General features: G+C 41.3%; 1 protein-coding gene across 7 annotated transcripts in view; it reads left to right on the plus strand.

The window, feature by feature from the left end:
* Positions 1-19,963, plus strand: part of LOC125770611 (pituitary homeobox homolog Ptx1) — a 51,550-nt gene extending 31,587 nt beyond the window's left edge. For all 7 annotated transcript variants that reach the window (XM_049440486.1, XM_049440428.1, XM_049440458.1 and 4 more), the window contains 3 exons: positions 1,085-1,219; positions 1,883-2,169; positions 19,361-19,963. In XM_049440486.1, the coding sequence (XP_049296443.1) occupies positions 1,085-1,219; positions 1,883-2,169; positions 19,361-19,963 (1,025 nt within the window). The remainder of the gene's footprint in view (positions 1-1,084; positions 1,220-1,882; positions 2,170-19,360) is intronic.
* Positions 19,964-21,408: the final 1,445 nt, after the last annotated feature.

The raw sequence follows: 21,408 nt of genomic DNA on the forward strand, positions 1-21,408 counted from the left end.
ACACTCACACGCGGGCATATACACCCCGCAATCAATCACGTCTGCCATAGTGAGGGGTCATAAATAGGTGTTAACAAAAACCAACTGGTTTTGCCACAAAAACCCATATGCACCATACGCCACCCAATGTCAGGCATTGCAACTGCAAAAGCACATAACTTATGTTTCTCGCCCCGCCGGCGAGAACCCTACCAAAAACCTCGGCCAGGGGTTTTTTTTCCTCCCCGATAAACCGAACCCCGAAACACGATCCGAACTATCTATAAATTATTTTGATATTTTAACACCCCTTTTTTTCCTTCTGCCTTTTTCCATGGCTGCATGCAACACTCCCGTCCCGTGGCTGTGTGTGTGTGTGGACAGTTTTTATGTTGTTGTTGGCTGTTGGATGAAGTTTTCCTCATTTTCTCTTCTTCCATTGCATTGCTGCATCCCGTCCCAAAAACAATTTGCTATCCTTATCCGAATGCGTTCGAGTGGGTTTTCGAACCGTGTGCCAGGATGCTGCACGATGACCAGTTTTTCGGATGATTATCCGGTTCCGTTTTGCTGCCTGGACGAAGCTCGTTCTCACAATGAGCATTCCTTTTTAGTGAATGTTTCATTTTTTTTTTCTTCCATATTGTCTACCGTTCTTTCGACCTCATACCAAAAAAAAAACACATTGCATTGCATAAGTTCTGTGGTCTGTGGTTAATTGTTTTTATCTATTTTTTATTGTTTTCCTTCATTGGAACCGTTTAACGCGCGGTTTGGGGTTGAACAGCCAGCGCAAGCGAAAAACATGCGATTGTAGCATGTTGACCGAACACGACCACGTGATGAAATTTAAAACCGATCAATTTTGCGCTACTAATGGGTATACTGACCGCGCAATTAATGTGGTTTTTGTGTTACCTGTGAGGAGGAATAAAAACCGGAAACAATTTTGCTTATTTCGTGGTAACATTAGTAAAAGAGTTTTTTACACAGGAACTTTTTTAAACCAAAAAAAATTGTCAAAAATCCATTCCATTACAAGCATAAATAGGTGAAATGTATAAAAATAAATTTTTCATTTTTTTGTTTCCTTTTTTTTCACTAGTTTGGGCAGAAACGGGAGATTTTCGAGAAAACAGCCACAGCGGTATGACGTCCGTTAGCAGTATTGACCACGCGCAGATGGGTTTTCCAGCGTCTTCACCTCGCAACAGAAGCTCCCGGGATCGAAAAAATGATGGTACGTAGTGGTAATTGCTTTTATGCGTAGTTTTGCGTACAGGTAACGGTGTGCGTAAATAGCACAACAGGTAAGCGCGTGAACGCTGCTTGGGGTCATTCAAGCGTCCCTATGTTCGAATCCCGCAAATCACACTAGAGCAAATAATCAGAATTGTCAAAAAAAACCTTTTCCTCTTGTTTCGGGACTTCTATCTTCTAAATTAACCATTTTAAAATTAATTTTACAAAGGAATAAACGGTTTATAATAAGATAATAAGAAAGAGGAGCAATTTTTCGTTTAGCGAAAAACGTATAGGAATTATCAAGAAAATTTAAAAATTTTAAATAATTTTTCATAACTTTCATAACAAAAAGGAAGTAAAAAAGCCATAAAATTATGTCAAGAAAAAAAAATACATAAAAAGTATTAAAAGAACAATACTCCTTTCTGCTCGTTACACAACTATTAAAAAGTGATATTGAACTGTATTCTTACGTAACATTCGTACTTTTTCTTCTCACTCTCTCCTGAAGATGTACGACAGATAATCTTTGCACCTTTGCAGCTTTTCGAGCTGCATTTTTTTATTTGTTGAGAAAGTTTAAATTGATTTGCCTGCTTTCGGTCGCGCTCACTTGGTGATATTGTTTTTTTTTCTTTCTTTCTTTCGTTTACTGCAGTATCTCGATGTATCAACGAAGCATCGGTAAAGACCGAAAATCTTAGCAGCGGAATGTCGCACGAGGATGGTTCCGGTACGGTTGCACCGGGCACAACGATCCAGCAGGACGGTACCGACGGTACGAAGAACGATAAGAAAAACAAACGCCAACGACGCCAGCGGACACACTTCACCTCACAGCAGCTGCACGAGCTAGAGCAAACGTTCAGCCGCAACCGCTACCCGGACATGTCCACCCGGGAGGAGATCGCGATGTGGACAAATCTGACCGAGGCACGCGTACGGGTAAGTCCCTTTCCTTTTTTACTAAACTAAACCGAGAGAAATTTTTGGCGAATCTGGTATGTGTGACATTCGTCTTCATTTTAAAGCAGTTTGATCGTTTTTCGGGGGTAAATGTTGCCAAACAAGTCGAGTAACTACTTGAAGCCTTGCGAAAGCAGTGATCAAACTGTGAACATATGCTCACCCCTTGCTCATTTTTTTTCGTCACTCTGAAAAACTATCCTTTTGGTTGCAGGGGAGAACATCTTTACGCATCATTTTTCCCTTCCCAAGTTTTTCTAAATATGGTCTGGTTTGATTCTTTTCCGCATCCGCATGAAATTAACAGAAGGGAAAGAATGACTAAACTTCCTTCTGTTTTCTGTTGCGCTTTACATCCCGTCCGCAGTTTTGGTTGGCGGGTAAGGTGACAAACGGTTTTTATGTAATAGTTTTATTATTATTACCATAATGAAACCTACACACCCCTTTTTCTGTACAACACCCTCGCCCTAATTTGCGTTTTACCCCGGCCCCGAAGAAAGAAGCGGCCAGTGTAAGAAACTTTTCCACAAAACGAACGTCAATATGCAATCGGGTTTTCTCGGCTTCCGCCTCTCTCTCCGGTAGGCAAAATGTGTCCTGCTGGCACGATGTATTTTATTATGGATACTGGCTGGGAGGATGGAGGCTCCCAGTACGCCGTAAAACAGAAATGAGGGTCTATAGTGGTGATGGGTAAAATACGATTTTTTCTTACGGAGTAATCCAACTCCGGAGCAGCTCCGACTAGGGGTTTCAAAATTATATTGCTGTTATCAACAAGATAATATAGAATAGCGTAAAATCATCCTTACTAAATTACCGAAAGGCGGGAAAAACTCTATAAAAACGATTTTAAATAATGATACATCAATAACAATACCAATTAAAAACTATGAAAAATACCAATAAAATTGTGGAAAAACTAGAACAATCCTTAAGAAAAACTGTGGAAAACTCTAATTTGAAAAATTCCTCAAAAAAAAATCTTTGCGAAAATATTTGGAAAAAAGCCACAAAATATGATGAAAATTACAGCAAAAAACCTTGGAAACATTGGCGAAAAAAAAAACATTTGGAAACAGAGTTAAGACCCCTTGGTACTGTGATGAAAATTCGAATAGAGTCGACTCTTGAGTCGAAATCGAACTTAACTTCGGTCTCGACTTCGGCCTAACACGGAGTGAACTCCAGTGTTATCTCCGGAATCGACTCCTTATTTTGTGGCTTTTCCAATTGAATCGGGTGTCACAGCTCCGGAGTCGGAGTAGATTCATGATTCCGCTCCGGAGCCCCCATCACTAGTCTTTAAATATTCTTTCTCCCTCTCACACCACTCCTCGCTCGCACCGCTCCGGTAGGCAATAAAACTGTAATTTTATGCGACACCACACATTTCGCGATTTTCCAATAGGTTAGGTTTCGCTCTGAAAAAGGGAAAACGTTTCCCAACCAAAAAAAAAAAAAGGGTGCCAAAAATCGATGCCTGGGCTGCATCACTATCTTATCCCATTAGCGCAGCAGGGTGCGAGAAGGATATCATCGATAATCTCAGATGTCAGTAGGCTGAACTGTCGTCTTATTTCACCCCCCATCGTTGCGTGTGTGTGTGTTTTGTTAAAGCAACAAAAAGAAGAAAAAGGGGAAAAAACACCCTGAAAGGCCAGACATTAAGGGCAAGTCTTTATTTGCTTACAAAAACCCCCGGTTTTTTTGTCAGAAGCACACAGAAAGGAAACAATCGGAATTTTCTACGTCATTCGGGGTTTTTACTGCACCGCGCTGCACGGAAAGGGATGGTGTGAAGGAAACGCACAGTGTAATTTAATCGACAAACTTATGGTTTTTAATGATATTTCCGCCTGCCCCAGCGCGCGCACTAGCGCGATGGGTGGGCTTGAATTTTTCCCTTTATTGAGTCGTTTGTGTTTTTTTTTCCTAAGCAGAAATGCAAAGCAAGAAAAAAAAGCAACAGAAATCTCACACCCCACCCCGAAAACTAGGGGGCTTTGATTTGGTTTGTCTTTTAGTATGATTAAAAGATGGACGCGTGTTTTATTTTACTTCCTTTTTTTGTTATTTAATTCCGATGTGATTGTGTGATGAAGTGACACTAAATGGAATCGTTTCCCTCAAAATGATGAAAACGAGATTTTGTTTTTTGTATGTAAATGATAGATAAATGTAAACCCCCCCCCGGGTGTGACGCCTCAAACAGTGGTAAGGATGGATCAGTGGTTAATCGACTATTAAAATACAATTGCCCTCCCACACACGTACATACACCCGTAAAAAAAAGAAAGAAAAAGAAAGAGAAAGAAAAAGAAAGAGCGAGAGAGAAAAAGAGAGAGAGAAAGAGAGAGAGAAAGAGAGAGAGCAAAACAACAAAACATTATACAAAGATGGTTACTAAACAATAAAAGAAAGAAGGTAAAAGTGCAATTTCTTGTCTTTTTGCGCGGGGAGCGGGTGGAAAGGCGCCCTTTTGCCTCCCAAACAAACAAAAAAAAACTTTTGTGTACGGCGGGTAATAAATGAATTAATTATCTAGCAGCGAAACCGGGCCCCGGGACAATAAATAAATCATTTCACTCCCGGGGCACGTTGATTATCATGTTCTGACTTCAAAATACTTGCTTGCGATTGCTAGTCGTTCTCTCCCTCGCCCCCCTCCACCATTTTGTGGGTAAAGCAGTGACGTGGCCATACTGTTAAGCCGTCGCTGCGCCGGGCCAGAGAAGGAGACGACAAAATGGCAGCCATAACCGCCTGTCAAAATAAGACCGGTGGCTGCGCTTCTCCAAAAACTTTGGCACCCACTCTCTACGGGGGGAGGGGGATGAGGAGGATTGGGAGAGAGGATGAAGGATGGTACCGTCGCCATCTTCTTCACCCCTGGCACCAGGTTTGACGTGCAGCTTTCTTTGATCGCAAGACACTACTTACCGCCATGTTGCTTGCGGCTACCTTGAACCCGGACAGCCACCATGTCGGGTATCGATCCTTCGTGCTTGTACTGTACGTCCAGCCCAGGCCTGATTGTGTTTAATAATGGAGCAATGAAGATGGGGGAAAAGCGGGGGAAAGGTGGGACAACACGAAAACCTGAGGCAGCCATTATTCATCCAATGTTCCGCATGATATATATGCGGAGTGCAATATTTATGGCAGTTTATTTAATGTATCTTTTTTTTTGGTGGGAGGAGGAGGGAGGAGGGGGAGGTCCGGATTTTGCTTATCGCTCTGTCTCTCTCTCTCTTTCTCGCTTCTGTCGATCGGTTTTGTGGTCTATAGACCATACCGGACCGGACATCTTTAAGAAGCTGTTGGTTGAAGCTAGGTTGAAGCAAAATGTCTATCCGCCTTCTACCTTTAACTGTGCGAGACCCCCCCCCCCCCGCCGGGTTGAGGTCAAGGGAACCGGAATGCAGAAGCAGTGGTGGCAGTTTGGCACAGAACGGAAAGGGGGGAAACGGTTTTTGAGAATGCCATTCCGAGATGGTTTTAATTACTTTGCCTGCACACCTGCACCTGTATCGTATGAATTATGGTATTGTTTTTACCATTCCCCCTGTTGCCAATCCGAAATGGAGCCAATTTTCGCCTCAGTTCGGTGTGTAATTTGTGGAAGAAAACGGCTTCCACCATAAAAGGCTCGTGTCTAGGCGGAGCTTGCAATCCTTTTTTCCTTTTTTTTACCCAAAAAGACAAAGCCAAACAACACACATTCTCGCTGTTCTCGCAAAAAAAAAACAATGTACAATTGACAGTTAATTGCAATAGTTTCTTAAGAAGATTCTTCGATAAATCTTTGCAAATAGGAAAAACCACAAAAATGACACCGATAGCGATAGCGGACGTGTTATGCAACTCAATGATTTATCGCTTTTGAAAATATTTTACTACACCTATTCGAAGGCGAGAGAGAGAGAGAGAGAGATAGACAAAGAAAGGAATGGAGGGAGAAAAGAGAAAAATTGCTGTCAAGGTTGTTTGTACTGGTAGAGATTTTTTAAAAAATAAATTCCCACACGACAGTTTACAGTGCCCAGGCCATCATATGGGGTGGGCATTAATCGCTTAAATAAATGTGCCTGCCTTTATGTGCGCAAAATTAGCGTACACGTATAAAAAAATAAAGATACATTGCTTTTTATGCCTTTTGAAGATGGTATAGGCACCTTTTTTATACTAAAAGTGCTTTTTAGTGAGTTAAAAATAACATTAAAAACAGCTTTTATCGCTGTTCGATGTATCCACTTCTAAATATGTTTGTTATGTGCACGCGCGCCTAAATGTATGCAATATACAATTTCATAATTTTTCGAATTTTCAACGAAGAGTTTGGTGGGATATGGTGTCCTTGATGACTTCAAATTTTTTTGGTATGCCTTTTTGGCGATATTATTTTTAAACACCCTCTAGTATTCTATAGAAACTGGCAAGTTAAGATAGCATTATTTTCCTCGATTCGAAATCGAAATCTTTTTCATCAAAAATCAAACAAGTTTTTCAACATGACATAACTTGTTTTTTTTATCCTGAATTCCATCTGAAAACTTTTAGCAGTTTAGCTAGCATTTAAGTTTCCAACTTATTAAATCCTGTGACAGATATTACTAGCTAAACAGATACTAAAACTATCGATTGCATACTTTCAGGCGCACGTAAATGAAATTACGTCACGGGATAGTAAACACACTTAAAGATTAAAGAAACTCTACCCAGACACACAAACACACACACACACATAGCGTATCATCTAACACTTCAACCGTAAAATTTGATCGCTTTTTTCCGGGTTGTGGTAGTATTGCCTGACAGGCTACTAATTGCATACAAAAAAATGATTGATTATGACGCGTAGCGTTGGTAATTTGACAGGTAATTTCAGTTGATGTTATTACCGGTTTATTAGGCGTTTTTGTTTTTTTGCATTTCGTGATGGGAATGATATTTTGGCATGATAAATTTTTTACTTTTTTGTGTTAAAAAACTATCACACAAAAATTTTTAAACAATTTTAAAGAGTTCAAAAACTAAAAGAAATATTGTTTAGGTATTTTATGTGTGATATGTAGAGAATTTTATTTCTTCTGTCAGCTGTGTTTAAATTTAGAACTCGTTTTTGTTTTGTTTTATTCCTCAAGTAATCCCGCAGTTATGCATCATTTGTAACGTCGTCTTACACTAGCTTGGTAAAACTACTTGCCTACACTGCCGCCACTCGCCCATTATTTAACCTTCCCCTCCCTCTGATAGTCATCTGATGCACCCAGTACCGACGGCCATACACATATGTTTGCCATGTTCCACGTGTGGCACGGGCGTCTAAAAGTAGCATTTTTGCACTCTATTCGCCACTACTTATCGTGAAAGTTGCTCCGAATCAAAACCGGGCAAACAGATAAATAAACATTACATTAAGCTAAAATATACCTACCCGTAGTCCTTCCGGGCCGGTTTAAGGGGGTAATCCTCACATGATTAAGACAATAAATCTACAAGGATTACCACCACGCCGGGCACAGGAGGGGGAAAAGGGCGGGGCAGGGCAGGGCAAGGGGGGGAAATTGTAACATTCAAATGTATGTGTGTGTGTGGGACGTGGTGGATGGTCGTCCGACGAGCCTTCGCCTTGTTTGATTTGGTATTCTGTTTCTTATGTCTCTAACCATAGACATGTTGCGATTTTTTTAGGTTATGTTACTGTTGTTGTTTAGGTTTCTTTGCTTTGCTTGTGCTGCTTGAAAGGCAAAAACCATTTCTAAACAATTCCACTGCTCCGTCGGCCATGGGGTTTATATTTTGTTGGATTGTGTGCCGATTTTTTTTTTTGCTGCTGTTGCTCTTGTTGTCAGTATATTGTTATGCTGCGTACTGCGCACAGCACGTAGTGTACCAGCATAAACAACCGCATGGACCATGGCGGCGGCGGTAGATTAAAGGATCGCCAGCCAAAAGGTGAGTTTTAATTTCGTTTGACCAATTTTCTGCATCCGAAAACCGAAAATCGTTTGCCGTAAGGGATTATTGTGTGCATGATTACGGTGAACAGGGGGTGTTTTTTTTGTTTGCACTTGTTGTTTTCCTTTTTTTTACAACAAGAATGTTTTTTGTGAATCAAAATGCACACCTTTACAATGGTTTGTAATTTGTGAGCTAAGCTAACCACTAAAGCATCCTGATAAATTGGACATTTTCCAGTGAGACTTGTATGATTTTTTAATGTTTTTTTTTGTAATATATAATTCAAATAAGAGTAACAGCAATAAATCTTTTTTAGTGTGAATTTGAAAAAAAAAATATAATTTATACTTTAAAACACTACTTTTTGTGAAGATAAAATACAGTAGAACGTCGATTATCCGGGGTGCTCGGGATCGCACTGATGCCGGTTAATCGATTTCCACGGATAATACTTCCTTAAATATCAAGCTCATTTATACAGTGGAGCGCCGATTATCCGGGTACCTTTTATCCGTGCGGCTCGGAAATGACAGTTCCAAAGGCGAATTGACATAATAACTGCAAACCGGTGATGGGAAGAATTAAAAGCCTCAATAGGAAATGATAAAATTGGGTGAAGTTCGACAAAACAGAACAGATTTATTTTGCAAAGTGCACCTAAGAATATTAACATTTTGCTTTAGAAAAAAAATCAACCCATTACACTGTATAGTGTCTATATACTATACTCTGGTGGTCCTTTTGTTCCAAAAAAATATTGTGGATCAAGCAAATTATTATCAAATAACGATTAAAATTTTGAACGTTAAATAATAATCATTTCAAACACATCGTTTGGTGACGATTTTGATAATTTTAACCAACCTAACATCAGTACAAATGTTTACCACGGTTCAACAGCTGTCAATTTTTGGCGCACGGTTAATCCGCCCGCCGGTTAATCCACCCCCGGATAATCGACGAGTCTACTGTAAATCAAAATAAAAAAACAATATTTCTTAATCTCTAACCTACAAGCTGTAAACAGCTGTAGTTATTTTTATAGTGTGCCTTAACCTAAAAGTGCCTAACAATGTCATAATTTCCCCGTGCTGCTGACTAAAATTCTGATGGCTTTCCGGAGCACACAGGAATAACAGCATAAAAATCATTTTATGTGCGAATTTAAAAAAAATATATACATAAATTATACTTTACACTATTTTTACACTATTTTTGTGAAGATAAAATAAATCAAAATAAAGAAAAACAGTTCTTAATCTCTAAACTACAAGCTGTAAACAGCTGTAGTGTTTCCTTTAGTGTGCCTAACCTAAAAGTGCCTAACAATGGCAAAGTCCACGATTGGTCAGAATTTCCCCATACTGCTGACTAACATCCTGATGGCTTTCCGGAGCACACAACAGCAAAAAAATAACTTCATCATAACCTCAAAAAAAAATTTGCTAAAAAATGGCTGCAAATCCTGTAAACATATCAAACTTTTCGCCGCCGCTCGACTGGTGTGAACACGTGTGTGTGCCAAACCTGTGTCTTGTGAAGTATTGTCTTGTGGCCATTTATTGTGTGTGTAGATAGACACACAAGACATAGTGCTCCGACGACAGTGGTCTGAGCCTTGAAAACCTGTCGTGTTCATCCGCGCTAGTGTAGTGGCAGGGACAATCATTAATCTTGGTTCGATGTTCCAACAATCATCGTAAATGGCCACCGGACTATCGAGATACGAGCCAAAGGGTACGATTTTTCTGCTGTGTGTTGCCGTAGTGACCGTCGGAGTGCAACGTACAACCGGAACGTGGTGCAAAACTCCGTACGTAGCGACAAAGCAACAAATACGCATTCACCAAAATCGAATGCGATTTTAGCCTCACCCGGATAAAGCGGTAGTTATCGATACAGCCGAAGTCATCTCCTCCGTACGGTGTCGAAGTGTTACTTTCTACCGATCCAATACACACACGTGTGTGTGATACAAAATGCCGCGCGTTCCACTGTGTGTGATGGTCAAGAAAATGGACGTCGAAAAGGTAGGTTTGCGGAAAAGTATTGGAAATGGTTCTGTTGCCGGTGTTGTAGTTTTGCAACCCAAAGCGCAATATTTAATTTACCGTACCACTGGCGTTTTATGGCTTTTTGCTCGGTTTGCTACACCACTATCGGTGTCGGTGGTTAACAATTTCACAGTGCTACACAGTGGAAAATCTGTTTTAGAAACTTTTAGTTCTACTTCCGCTTTGCCGAGATACACAGATCGACTCGCCGATACAAACGCCGTTGTGGTACGGTGGTTTAAAAAACTTGTTGATGAGCTAGCCTGGCTAGTTTATTGTTCATGGTTATTTCGTTTAGTGGATTGTTGTGTATTTTTTTTTGTTCCTTTTGCTCTTTTCCTGTCTTCTCTTACCGTGGATACCTTTTCGAGTGGTTGAATACCCGGACGACCAACCGTTGGCTTCGCAAGAACATACCTAAACGAGAAAGAAAGTGAAATAAAAACCATTACTGGAAGCCGTTTTATGTTAGAATGTATCAATCATGTTTACGAGTCAGTTCTTGAAGGCAAAATGGCACTTTATTAAACTGTAAAGTCGTTCGAACGTGTATCTGTTTTGTGTGTGTTTTTTTTACAACAGTTCAAACCATCGTTCAGCTGGCAAAAGAAAAAGCGACGGAAAAAACATAATATTAATTCTATGCGAAACAATAACGCTAAAAGCTGAATTCGATAAATAATTTTGAACTAATTGGAATTGCTTCGTTTTGACAGATGGTGATAATTGTATTTTTTATAATCACTAATCAATGGTTATTTATTATAGGAAATTTAAATCAATTAAAACATCATTTTGATTGCATGTTTATTCTTCCTACTGTGGTCACCGTTGTTAGTATGCGATTAATTTCCAGTGACATTTAGTATTGACAGCTAGTGTCAGAAAAGTGACAGCCAAGACAGTATGACAGAAGCGTGCTGTGTATTGTACCCTTAATGTTGACAATACGACGGTACACTAATGAAACAATATTATTTTAGCTCTTTATTATTTATTTATTTTTATTTATCTTTATTTATTTATTTATCTCTTTATTATTATATTTACCGATGCTCGATCAATCCTTTGCATGATTGTGTGTAAGAAAATGGACCATTTATTTCTATTTTGCAATTGCATCTAGGGATCAAAAGCGTTCTTAAAATAATATTATTTTAAACATCATTTGACATTTCTGTCTCTTTGTCCATTGTCACAGCAATAGACGCACATAATGCCAATCCATTATTGTGACACTAGTTGTCCACGAATGTCATAAGCTTCGGGTGTTTGATTCAGCAACATTCCCCCCGGGGTTGGGCCAAATTTTAGGCAAACAAAAGTGAAAATGATCATCCGATATCCGATACGATGTCCGGCGGTGGCGAGCTGCAGGCACATGTCAAAAACCTCAAATCGTACGTTTAATGAAATTTCATTTGCATTTAATCCTGCTCCATACCTCGGGCACGGTGCGTTTCGATATAAATCAACCCGGCTCGAGTTGTTGCCGGGTTGTTCCAGCTTTTGTCGCATCCCACACCATTATTCATTACGCGAGGTATATAAATGCAAGCCAATTTTTGACACGTTTGCAACCCATCTCCAGCGCTTTGCATTCCAGTTTTGTTCCTTTTTTACTGCACCGACAAACGGAAAAATTGGGCTCATTTCGTTGCGATGGAAATTTGTCGGGCGCATTTCTGCAGTTTTGACAACGACAACGCGGCTTCGTGTATTTCTTTAATTTTTGCCTCCGGGTTTTTTTTTATTAGTGTTTACGCATGATAACATATCAAATATGGGGCGGTATTTTTGATGATAACGTGCGGGAATGTGCGTGGAACTTCTTTTTTTTTGTTGGGGGTTTTGTTGGGTAGATAAATTGAAGGGAGTTCTGAAAAATATCGAACGCGGTGCGAGTTTTGCGATTGAAATCTACGGTAAAGGGTATTTGTTATTTTTGTTATCCCCCCTTCTAATTCTTGAAACTGTCATGCCAAAGTTCACGAAATTTGGTAGTGACGTGTGTTAACACTTTTGGTGATTCGTCAGATTTTTTTGGGGAACAAACCCACGCGACAAGTCATCCGGGCGTGTATTAGACGTAGACGAGAGACCTAAGAAATATTGAGAAAGGCAGGACGAAGATTTCAGCTCAGTAACGCTGGGTACTTCAAGACGTATAACGCTCAACCAGTAGCACCACCAAGTGTAACAAGTCGTGTATTGTGTATGCACTCGATTGAAAAGATAATTACCTATTTGCTTTTCGCCGTGAAACACGAACGCTTTTGGTAGCATAAAGATGTTCCGAAGGGGTTGCATGTTTGTCCCACCCTAGTTCCAGCAAATGTCCGACAAGAGACTTCAAGCTGTCTTATCTGAATGTTATCATAACCCATGATGTCTATATCTACCGCCGCATCCGTCCGTCCTTTCCTGAGGTGCTTTTTGGGGGGGGGGGGGGGGGGAGTAGGAGAAGAGTTGGAACATGATGATAAAAATTTGTATCCGTTATCAATTCGGTAGCGGCTAGGAGAATGTTGAAATGGTTCTTCCTCTACTCTTGTTTGTTTGTTTGCTCTTTTGTCGTGGGATTGTATGTCACTCGCCACCAGCTACCGGGCAACAGCTTGGGAAGATTCAATCGGATCTAATCTGGTAGAGTGCCTCCGTATCAGTCCGTCCACGCTATATCTTTCACTGGAAGCCAGATTTTTATGAGCGCCTGGAATGGCACAAGCAACAACAAAAAAACAACACTCTGTTGCTCGCCTGTTGCGCGACTAATTATGAGTTGCAATTGCTTCTCACCATACCATACGCCAAGTGAGGGGGGGTTTTGCTCCTCCGCCGACTTGACTTGACTTGGTCGGCACTGTTTGCAGCATGGACAAAGAAATCTTTCAAATATTTATATCCCCACTTAAGCGCAAAGGCAAACACATTTATCCGATGATCCACCGTCCTGTGCTTCAGTGCCAAAGAGTGGCCATTAAATGGTGGCTAAATGAGGTTACGTTACCGGTGTCCATATTTCTGCCATTTCTGCCTTGCCGTTGCTGTCCGCGCCATTATTATTTATGACTTTTTGTTTTCAAGTCTCAATCAAAACCGTTTACACTACTTGATCGCTTTCGCAAACAACGCTAAACACCAATAAAAAACAGAAATTCGCTCAAGAGTCTGGTTTTTTTTTGTTTTTGGTGTGTGTGTTTGTGCTTAGTTTCACCCTATCAACATCAGCTTGATTATTTAATTACATCTGCTAGGAGAAACTTTGTATACCCCATCCTAGCAACAGACCCCGCAACACATCAACTGTCACGTACGCACAGCAACAACTAAGCTGTAGGAAATTGAAAGAAAAACGGAAACGAACCAAACACTTATTCGGTTCCCGCCTCCCCCCCCCCCCCCCTCCCCTCAACCCCTTTCTCCTTCTTTTAAGCGTTTTATTTGTGGTACATGTCTAATATGGCCACTTGACGAAACATATCGCCAGGCGGAGAAGTCGCAGGTCTCGAACGGGTAGGTGCCTTGCTCGAAGGGGGGTTGGCAAAGTTCAAGTGCATCCGGGGAGATCCACTTTACACACAGGAACGTAGTGTGTCCAAACCAATTGTCACGTCTACCCGCGGTGCTACAATACAATGTGGCGTTCGCTTCTGATAACAGCGTTGTTTGTCATGTTTTTAGGCGTGTTTCCGACAATGCGGACAGGTGCCCCTAGTTGTCCTGCTAAAACAGATGTAAGAACAAAATTTAACATCAATTTCAACTAATTTAATCAATAATTCTTGGGTGTTATGTTTGACACTAGAAGTACCAAGCGTTTTAAGCGTTTTTTGTTCGTGATTAATTTTTAAACAATTTCGAAGAATTGGAGTATATTTTAATATTTATTGGAGATAATACTATAGAAAATATATGTAAAACTCATGTTTTGCACTGCCTTAGGATTGTTCAACCCTAAAAAAATTATGAAGAAAATGAAGCGTTTCAGTCAAAATGACTGGTACGGTCAATCTAGTGTTAAGCTAATACAAATACCCTTTAAATCCTAAATAAATACCTCTTCAGCTAAAGCTGGACGACTAGAACAGGAGTACACTCTTTTATTATATAATCTATTTCAAAAGATCCTAAACTATTCGCATGTAGGAGACGGTGATGGTGCCTTATTGTATCCAGCTATTGGAACTCTTTTATTAATTCTTTAAATTATGACTTTTTGTGGGACATTTTGTTCCCACGTACTCATAAATAACTAAGAAATGGATCTAAGCAGGTTTAAACAAGCAAGATAAATATTATATCTTGACATTTATTGATCAACTCGTTTTGAGAAATAGTGGCTCTGTTCGCTTAAATGTTAAAACGCTTGGAGAAAAACAAATTTTTAGGGAACGAGAGACTGAATTAATAACCTACTGGGATTAATTTGTTTAACATTTTTTCGACGGCATAATTATATTTTTATTATTTTATTATTTTTTTAACAGTAAACATCTGCTCTGAAATAAGGAAACTTTAAACTAGAATCTTACATAAATTATTTGCGAATTAAAGTTCATCACTCTTTTCGAAAATAAAAATAAAAGTTTTCATCATATATGGGCATTTTATTTATAAAAGGGATTATTCTTAGTTAAATTCAACTAAAAAACATTAGTTAAAAATAATTTTTAAATTTTAAATAATTTTTTAACACTACAACTACCAAGCGTTTTATGCGTTTTTCGTTCGTGGTTAATTTTTAAACAATTTCGAAGAGTTGAAGTATATTTTATTTTTTATTTTAGGTCGCTCTTTAGAATATTTATGAAAAAATCATGTATCAATTACCTTATGATTGTTTAACCCCAAAAAAAATATTATGATGAAAATTAAGCGTTCCAGTCAAAATGACTGGTCCGGTAGTTCTAGTGTTAATTAAACACGATGGAACATAATATTCAGTTAAATTCCTTTTTGCCTGTAACGGTCAACCAAACATTCCACAGATTTTGAATTTTTTTTATTTGATTCTTTAATAGTTTAGATTTGTGTCAATTCTAAGTCTAATCATTTAAGAGTGATTTATTCAAGTGATCAAAACAACTTACCCAAAAAGGTTTGTGGGATTTTACGTGGTTAAAAATGAATGATGTTTTGTAAATATCATGGGAAAATAATTTTACAATATTAAAAAAAAAACTATATTTGTTAAACAATATTCCAACCCTACACACGGTGCTTCAAAAAAAAGACCGATAGGAAGGGCTCGTCGCGTGTTTTGCTTGCGTCTTGAGAAAAAAAAGCGTGAATGATTTTGCTTCCCAAAAAATGAAGACATTAGCGATGGTTCATTCTTCTCACCTTTACCGACATGCACTGCATCCAATTGTGGCACGCGCACCGGAACCGGTGCCCGTACACACCGAACGAATTCAATTGCCCACCGGCCGACGGCTTTAACGCGGGGCGCGATTTTCTTTGCCAGCCGCTTTCCACACCGGTTTGGCTCATGGCTCATTATACGCCTCATCAACTGGTAACAGTTTCCGCGTGCACCATGCATTGGGTATATAAATAAAAGTGTGTGAGAGGTGTGTTTTTTTTCCTTCCTCCCCAATGTACGGCGTGTACATCGTCTTTTGGGAAGACCAATAAAATGTCTATCGGGGCGGTGTGTGTGCGTACCATTCGCGAAACGTAAGGAAATAAAACGCATCCAATTTTCCAACCATTTCCCAGCAAACCGAAAACTCCCTCATTCATGTTTTTTTTTGTTTTGTTCTCCTTTATACGGCCGCCCCGGGTTGAAGGTGGCTTAAGGAAACTAAGCTACGACAGAGCATTCTCCCTCACACAGAAGCAGAATCTGCGGTGAAGAAAAAGTGACAGAAAAGGAAAATATACAACTGGCAGGGAAAACTGAAAAAGCGGGGAAAAACCGCTCGCAAACCGTACACAACGCACGATTTCACGCAGAGACCAGCCCCATAGGTAACGAAAATCGTTAATCATGACCGAGGATTACGCTTATAATCCGTTCGGCAAACAAAAAACCCCTCTCTCTCTCTCTCTTACCCGTCGGTCGGTTACCGCTGTCATCCCGGACCCCGTAGGTACTACGGTGGGTTGTCCCCGCCGACGGGAAAATGGTCGCGACACGTGCGGTTAAATAGGCGCAACTAAAAGCGCATCCTTCGGTCGAAGTTGATTTACTTTTTGGCGGTGCATGAAAGTCGATTAAAGTTAACGAGAGTTTAATCTCGCTGCATACCAACACAACGGCAAACCATCATCACCCGGTTTTCGGTTGCTGCTGCTGCTGCTGCTGCTGCATGCGGCGTGTAATGGTAACGCCGAAATCTCGCAACTCGCCCCCCTTGAAACCTGCTGTGTGATTTGTGAGTTTAGAATCTTTCCCGTCGGTTGGTTCGTCGTCGGGGTTGTGTAGTCTTTTGTTCTGTTTTTATTTTCATTTAGCCATTCTTAGCTTTTTCCCGGTACGGTTTTGTTACCGTGATAAAAGCGAAAATGCCGGACAGAGAAAGAGAGAGAGAGAGAGAGAGTCATCGTGTTTTGTATTAACTTGCTTTTTTTTTAATGAACTCACCATTTACCATCCGGTGCAGCTCTAACTCTTTTATGGTTCACTGTGCTATGACAATCTTCAAAACCAACGGGCCAACATTATTTTCCACCGGAGGGCCCTCCCTCTTAAATGAGCTTTACGAGCATGCTTTTACTACTTGTGATGGTGGTGTGTTGTGACTTCTTTAATATGCATCGTTTGCCTGCTGCTAAAGGTAGAAGAGGACGTTCCTGTATTTTTACGTGACTTAGTTTTTTTATGGGAAAATGTGAACAAGTGCGTGATGTTTATCACATTTTCTTACACTTCTTCTTTTTTCCCTTAAAGATGAAGTAAAAGAAGTAAAAAAGATGAAAAAAATGTAATACTAAAGTTCGAGTACTGAATACCGACATGTAAACACACAACCATATGTCACTAGAAACGTCATTATCGATTTAAGCGTTTTTGTTACTTGGGGAAAACGCTTCAATAACAAAACTTAACCTTCTTCTTAGTATACCACTAGAATATTATTTAATTGTCTGTCTACGGAATGTATTTCGATTTTAGGAAACACTTTAAAAAAAAATACGTCAAATAAAAAAAAATACAGACCTTTTTGCATTCCGCTCCACATATCTCTACATCCCGCACTTAACTCTGCCACCATCGCTACACGATGCAAACATTAATAAATATGAAAAACCAAAAGAGTGTGTTTCGAGTTATTTTCCATAATAATAAATAAATCTACTAATAGAAACAAATCCCCTTATATTTATCTATCCGGTGTACACCGGCTGTACAATACGCAACGCACGTCTAGAGAAAAATGGTTCCGTGTTGGCCGCGCACAATACGTACGGAATAGTTGGTATTGAGCGACAGTAAAATAGGTATTTCCAGGGATTATGTTAACCGAACGTAGAGGATTTCATTGCAGATGGCTTTCGCATATACCGGTGCCCCCGCCCCCCTCCGTACCCGAGTGTTGCCGATGTGTCGCGGTGACAGCCCACAAGCGCTTGGCCTCTCTTGGACGCTTTCGGGCGCTTTTCCTATTCTGACACTCACTCCTCCCCCTCCCCAATACACTTCCAACCACCATCCCGAATACTCCGAAAATCCCGTTGTTGCGAACAACGGATAACGGTGGTAGCTTTGGGTAGGCTTTTCACATATGCTCACTGTATGATGCATAAATTTCAGCGGCGAAATGACGACGAGGATGAGAACACAAGAACGCTCCGTTTCTAATCATACGGCTTCGGCAAACCCCGGGACCGGGAATTGTGTGTAGGGAGAGAAGAGAGGGGGGGGGGGCGAGGGTGGAAAAGGGAGATAGGAGTGGGTTCACAAATCGGGCACGGTACGGCATGATTGCATTGTCGTCAGAAATCGCACATTTCCATATTGCCATGACCCCGACGTGGTCGACCCGTAGTACACGTAGTACGAATATTAAAGCGCTCAGGCGAGACGGAGGGACACTCGCCTAGCATGTTGGAACGAGTGCGGAATCAGCTCGATGCGTTACATTCGCCTCCGGTTCGCTTGGTTGTGGATTTGTAAATTTATTCGATTGACTGCTACGAATGGGTATTGGTAGGTTAAATGAAAGATATATAGTGTTGAAAGCCTCGGTACGGTACGGAGCCGGTAACGCGGCGAAGGTTTTGTTTAAACGCTTCCACGCTCTTGTACCGGCGGGTTAATATAACTCCAGCATCTTAAGCAGGGCAAGTATGTTGTGTTTCAAAGCGACAGAGCTATCTACAGATTAATTCGCTTTGCTTCAAGACATCAGAACTGTACGTGGTTTTTCATTCGCAGGCAGTTGGTTGTATGTTACAAGCCAAACTGACAGCAAACGTCAGATATAAGACGTTAGATGTATGATTTAAATTGTCTTACGGTATAAAACCTTCAAGGTTTTATTGAATATTGAGATCTAATGGCGAATGTTGATATTACCATCTGGAAGATAATTCTGACAGTAAGATGTCCGGTGGTGTTGCTGTAACTAATCCTGGTACTAAATCTCAAACCTCGGACTATAAGTAGAAACTGCCAAATCTTAGACCTTAGATCTGAAGATTGTAGTACCAAAAAGAAGAAGTTGGGTGTCCTCAGATATCTATTGGGGAGATAGTATTAATAGCATCACCTAAGACCTCCCTCGAGGATATAATTCTATATCTCAATAAGTCCTATTCTACCTATCGTATCTATACCATAGTGAACTAGATTACTTCAAAGTGACATCAACAAGATTCTAAGTGTCAAAAGACACCATTTTCAATTTAATGAGGGTCGCGAGAGTTCCAACGTGTAGAGTTCTGGTTGTGTATAAAATATTGAAGTCTTCTCCTTAAAACTTTTAAACAGGAATTCTTCATCAGACTAGTGAAGTGAGTAATATCTGATTCTCAATATCTTTTTCATTGAGAAATCTGAGAAAAGGTTACATCACAAACATGAAAACCAATACCAAATCTTTAGACTTCTCTCAATACTTGCAACTGACATCTTTCTGTTCTTCATATGAACTTAATTTCTTCTAACTCCACCATCGTCCTCACTTTTCTTGCAGGTATGGTTCAAAAACCGACGGGCAAAATGGCGTAAGCGGGAGCGAAATCAGATGAATGCGATTGCTGCGGCCGACTTTAAGAACGGGTTCGGGCCCCAGTTTGTGCAGCCGTTCGCCGATACCGACACGCTGTACTCGTCCTACACGTACAACAACTGGGCGAAGGTACCGTCACCGCTCGGTGCCAAAACCTTCCCGTGGACGGTGAACCCGCTCGGTACGTCGATCGTGTCGACCAACCATCACCAGAACTCGATCAACTGCTTCAACACGTCCGCGTCCTCGGTGGCGGCGGGTATGGCCGGTACCGGCACGATGCTACCGGCCAGCATGGGTACCGGGCTGACCGGTACGTCCGGTGCGACCGGTGTTTCGCCGACACCGTGCCCCTACACGACACCTACGAATCCGTACATGTATCATCACCGTGCCGCAGCCGAACCGTGCACGGCGATGAGCTCCAGCATCGCGACGCTGCGGTTGAAGGCGAAGCAGCATACGTCCGGTTTCTCTAGTCCATACTCCGCGTCGTCGCCCGTGTCCCGCTCCAACTCGGCCGGACTGTCCGCCTGCCAGTATGCGGGCGTCACGGATACGGTCTGAAACGCGGCCAGCGCGAACAACAACCCGTTCGGCACACTGCTCCTGTTTGTGTCGCAACCGTCGCCGATGCCACCACCGTCACCGCCGCTATCCCTGACGGCGGTGACACCGCATCCAACCGCCGATGGCACCGGCGATAGCTCACCGATCGCGCTCACCCATCAGCAAACGCATCTTCCCCATCAGCCGCTGGCTGCATCACCAATCTTTGCCCATGCGAGAACAGCCAGACAACCGCCCTACCCGGAACAGCTATATCCACACCATCAATATCATCGCCATCAGTATCCAAATCATGTACATCATCAACAGCAGCAACAGCAGCAGCAGCACCAACAACAGCAGCAGCACCAGCAACATCACCAGCAGCAGCAGCAGCAACAACAGCAACAGCAGCAATATCAACAGCAGTTAGCCTTCACAACCTCCTTCACGTCGGTCACTCCACCGGATATGGACCTGGCCGGTGACGTCGTGCTTCACGGCGGTTCGAACGCTACCTCACCTTCATCCGCCGCCATGACGGCCGTGTTCGTCGTCAAAGGACAACTGCCGACGCACGAGTACGGCACGGTTGGGCGGGGATGATAACGGACGACGTCAAGGAAGCGCCGTACGGAAAGCCTAACATCCCGTACCGACTACTACCGACACTACAGTGTGTGATCGAAATAAAAATAGACAGAAACGATAAGGTGAGATATAACGAAAGGGAGGAAAGCGAAATAGGGGGAGGATATTGGAGTGATGGTAAGGAAAGAGGATGTGAGTAACTTACACAATAGACAACAAAATCACACACATACTCACACACACACACACACACACACACACACACACACACACACACACACACACACACACTTACACTAATGAATGTAACGACCTTTGCTGGTTTGCCGTATTCCTCAAGGAAACGGTAGTAGGCAAAACAAAAAGAAGAGCAAGCCTGTTGTAGAAACCAGATATCCACATGATCAACAAGACAGTTTCACAGCGCAAAAGTAACTAAGATTGTGATTAACACTGTTGTGCTTCATCTCGGTGCTTCTCGTCTCCAAATTAGTGAGATCCCTACCAAGAATAGCCGGACCGATACCGGAGACACTCCTGTCATACGGTGACACTCATTACCATCAGACGTTCCAAATTTGCCGATAGCACTTGCTACTAGAATCATGTTTTGTTTTGTGTGTTTTTTTTTTGTTCTTGCTCTATCTAATTAGTGTACCGTATGTAGGTATCATACACCTTTTTTGGTTATAAACGAAACATTCAACATCCTCATTCTTGTTATTCCCATCACAGCCCATATCAGCGTCGTTCGTACTAAGCAAGTCACTGTGTAATGGGTGAGGAACGAAATTCATAATCCACAAAGCTAACCAAAAACATGTAAGAAAAGTGCATTAAACGCTTTCTTTGTTTACCTTTGTACTACATTT

The sequence above is a fragment of the Anopheles funestus genome, chromosome X (genome assembly GCF_943734845.2).
Source record: "Anopheles funestus chromosome X, idAnoFuneDA-416_04, whole genome shotgun sequence".
Classification (NCBI taxonomy): Eukaryota; Metazoa; Arthropoda; class Insecta; order Diptera; family Culicidae; genus Anopheles; species Anopheles funestus.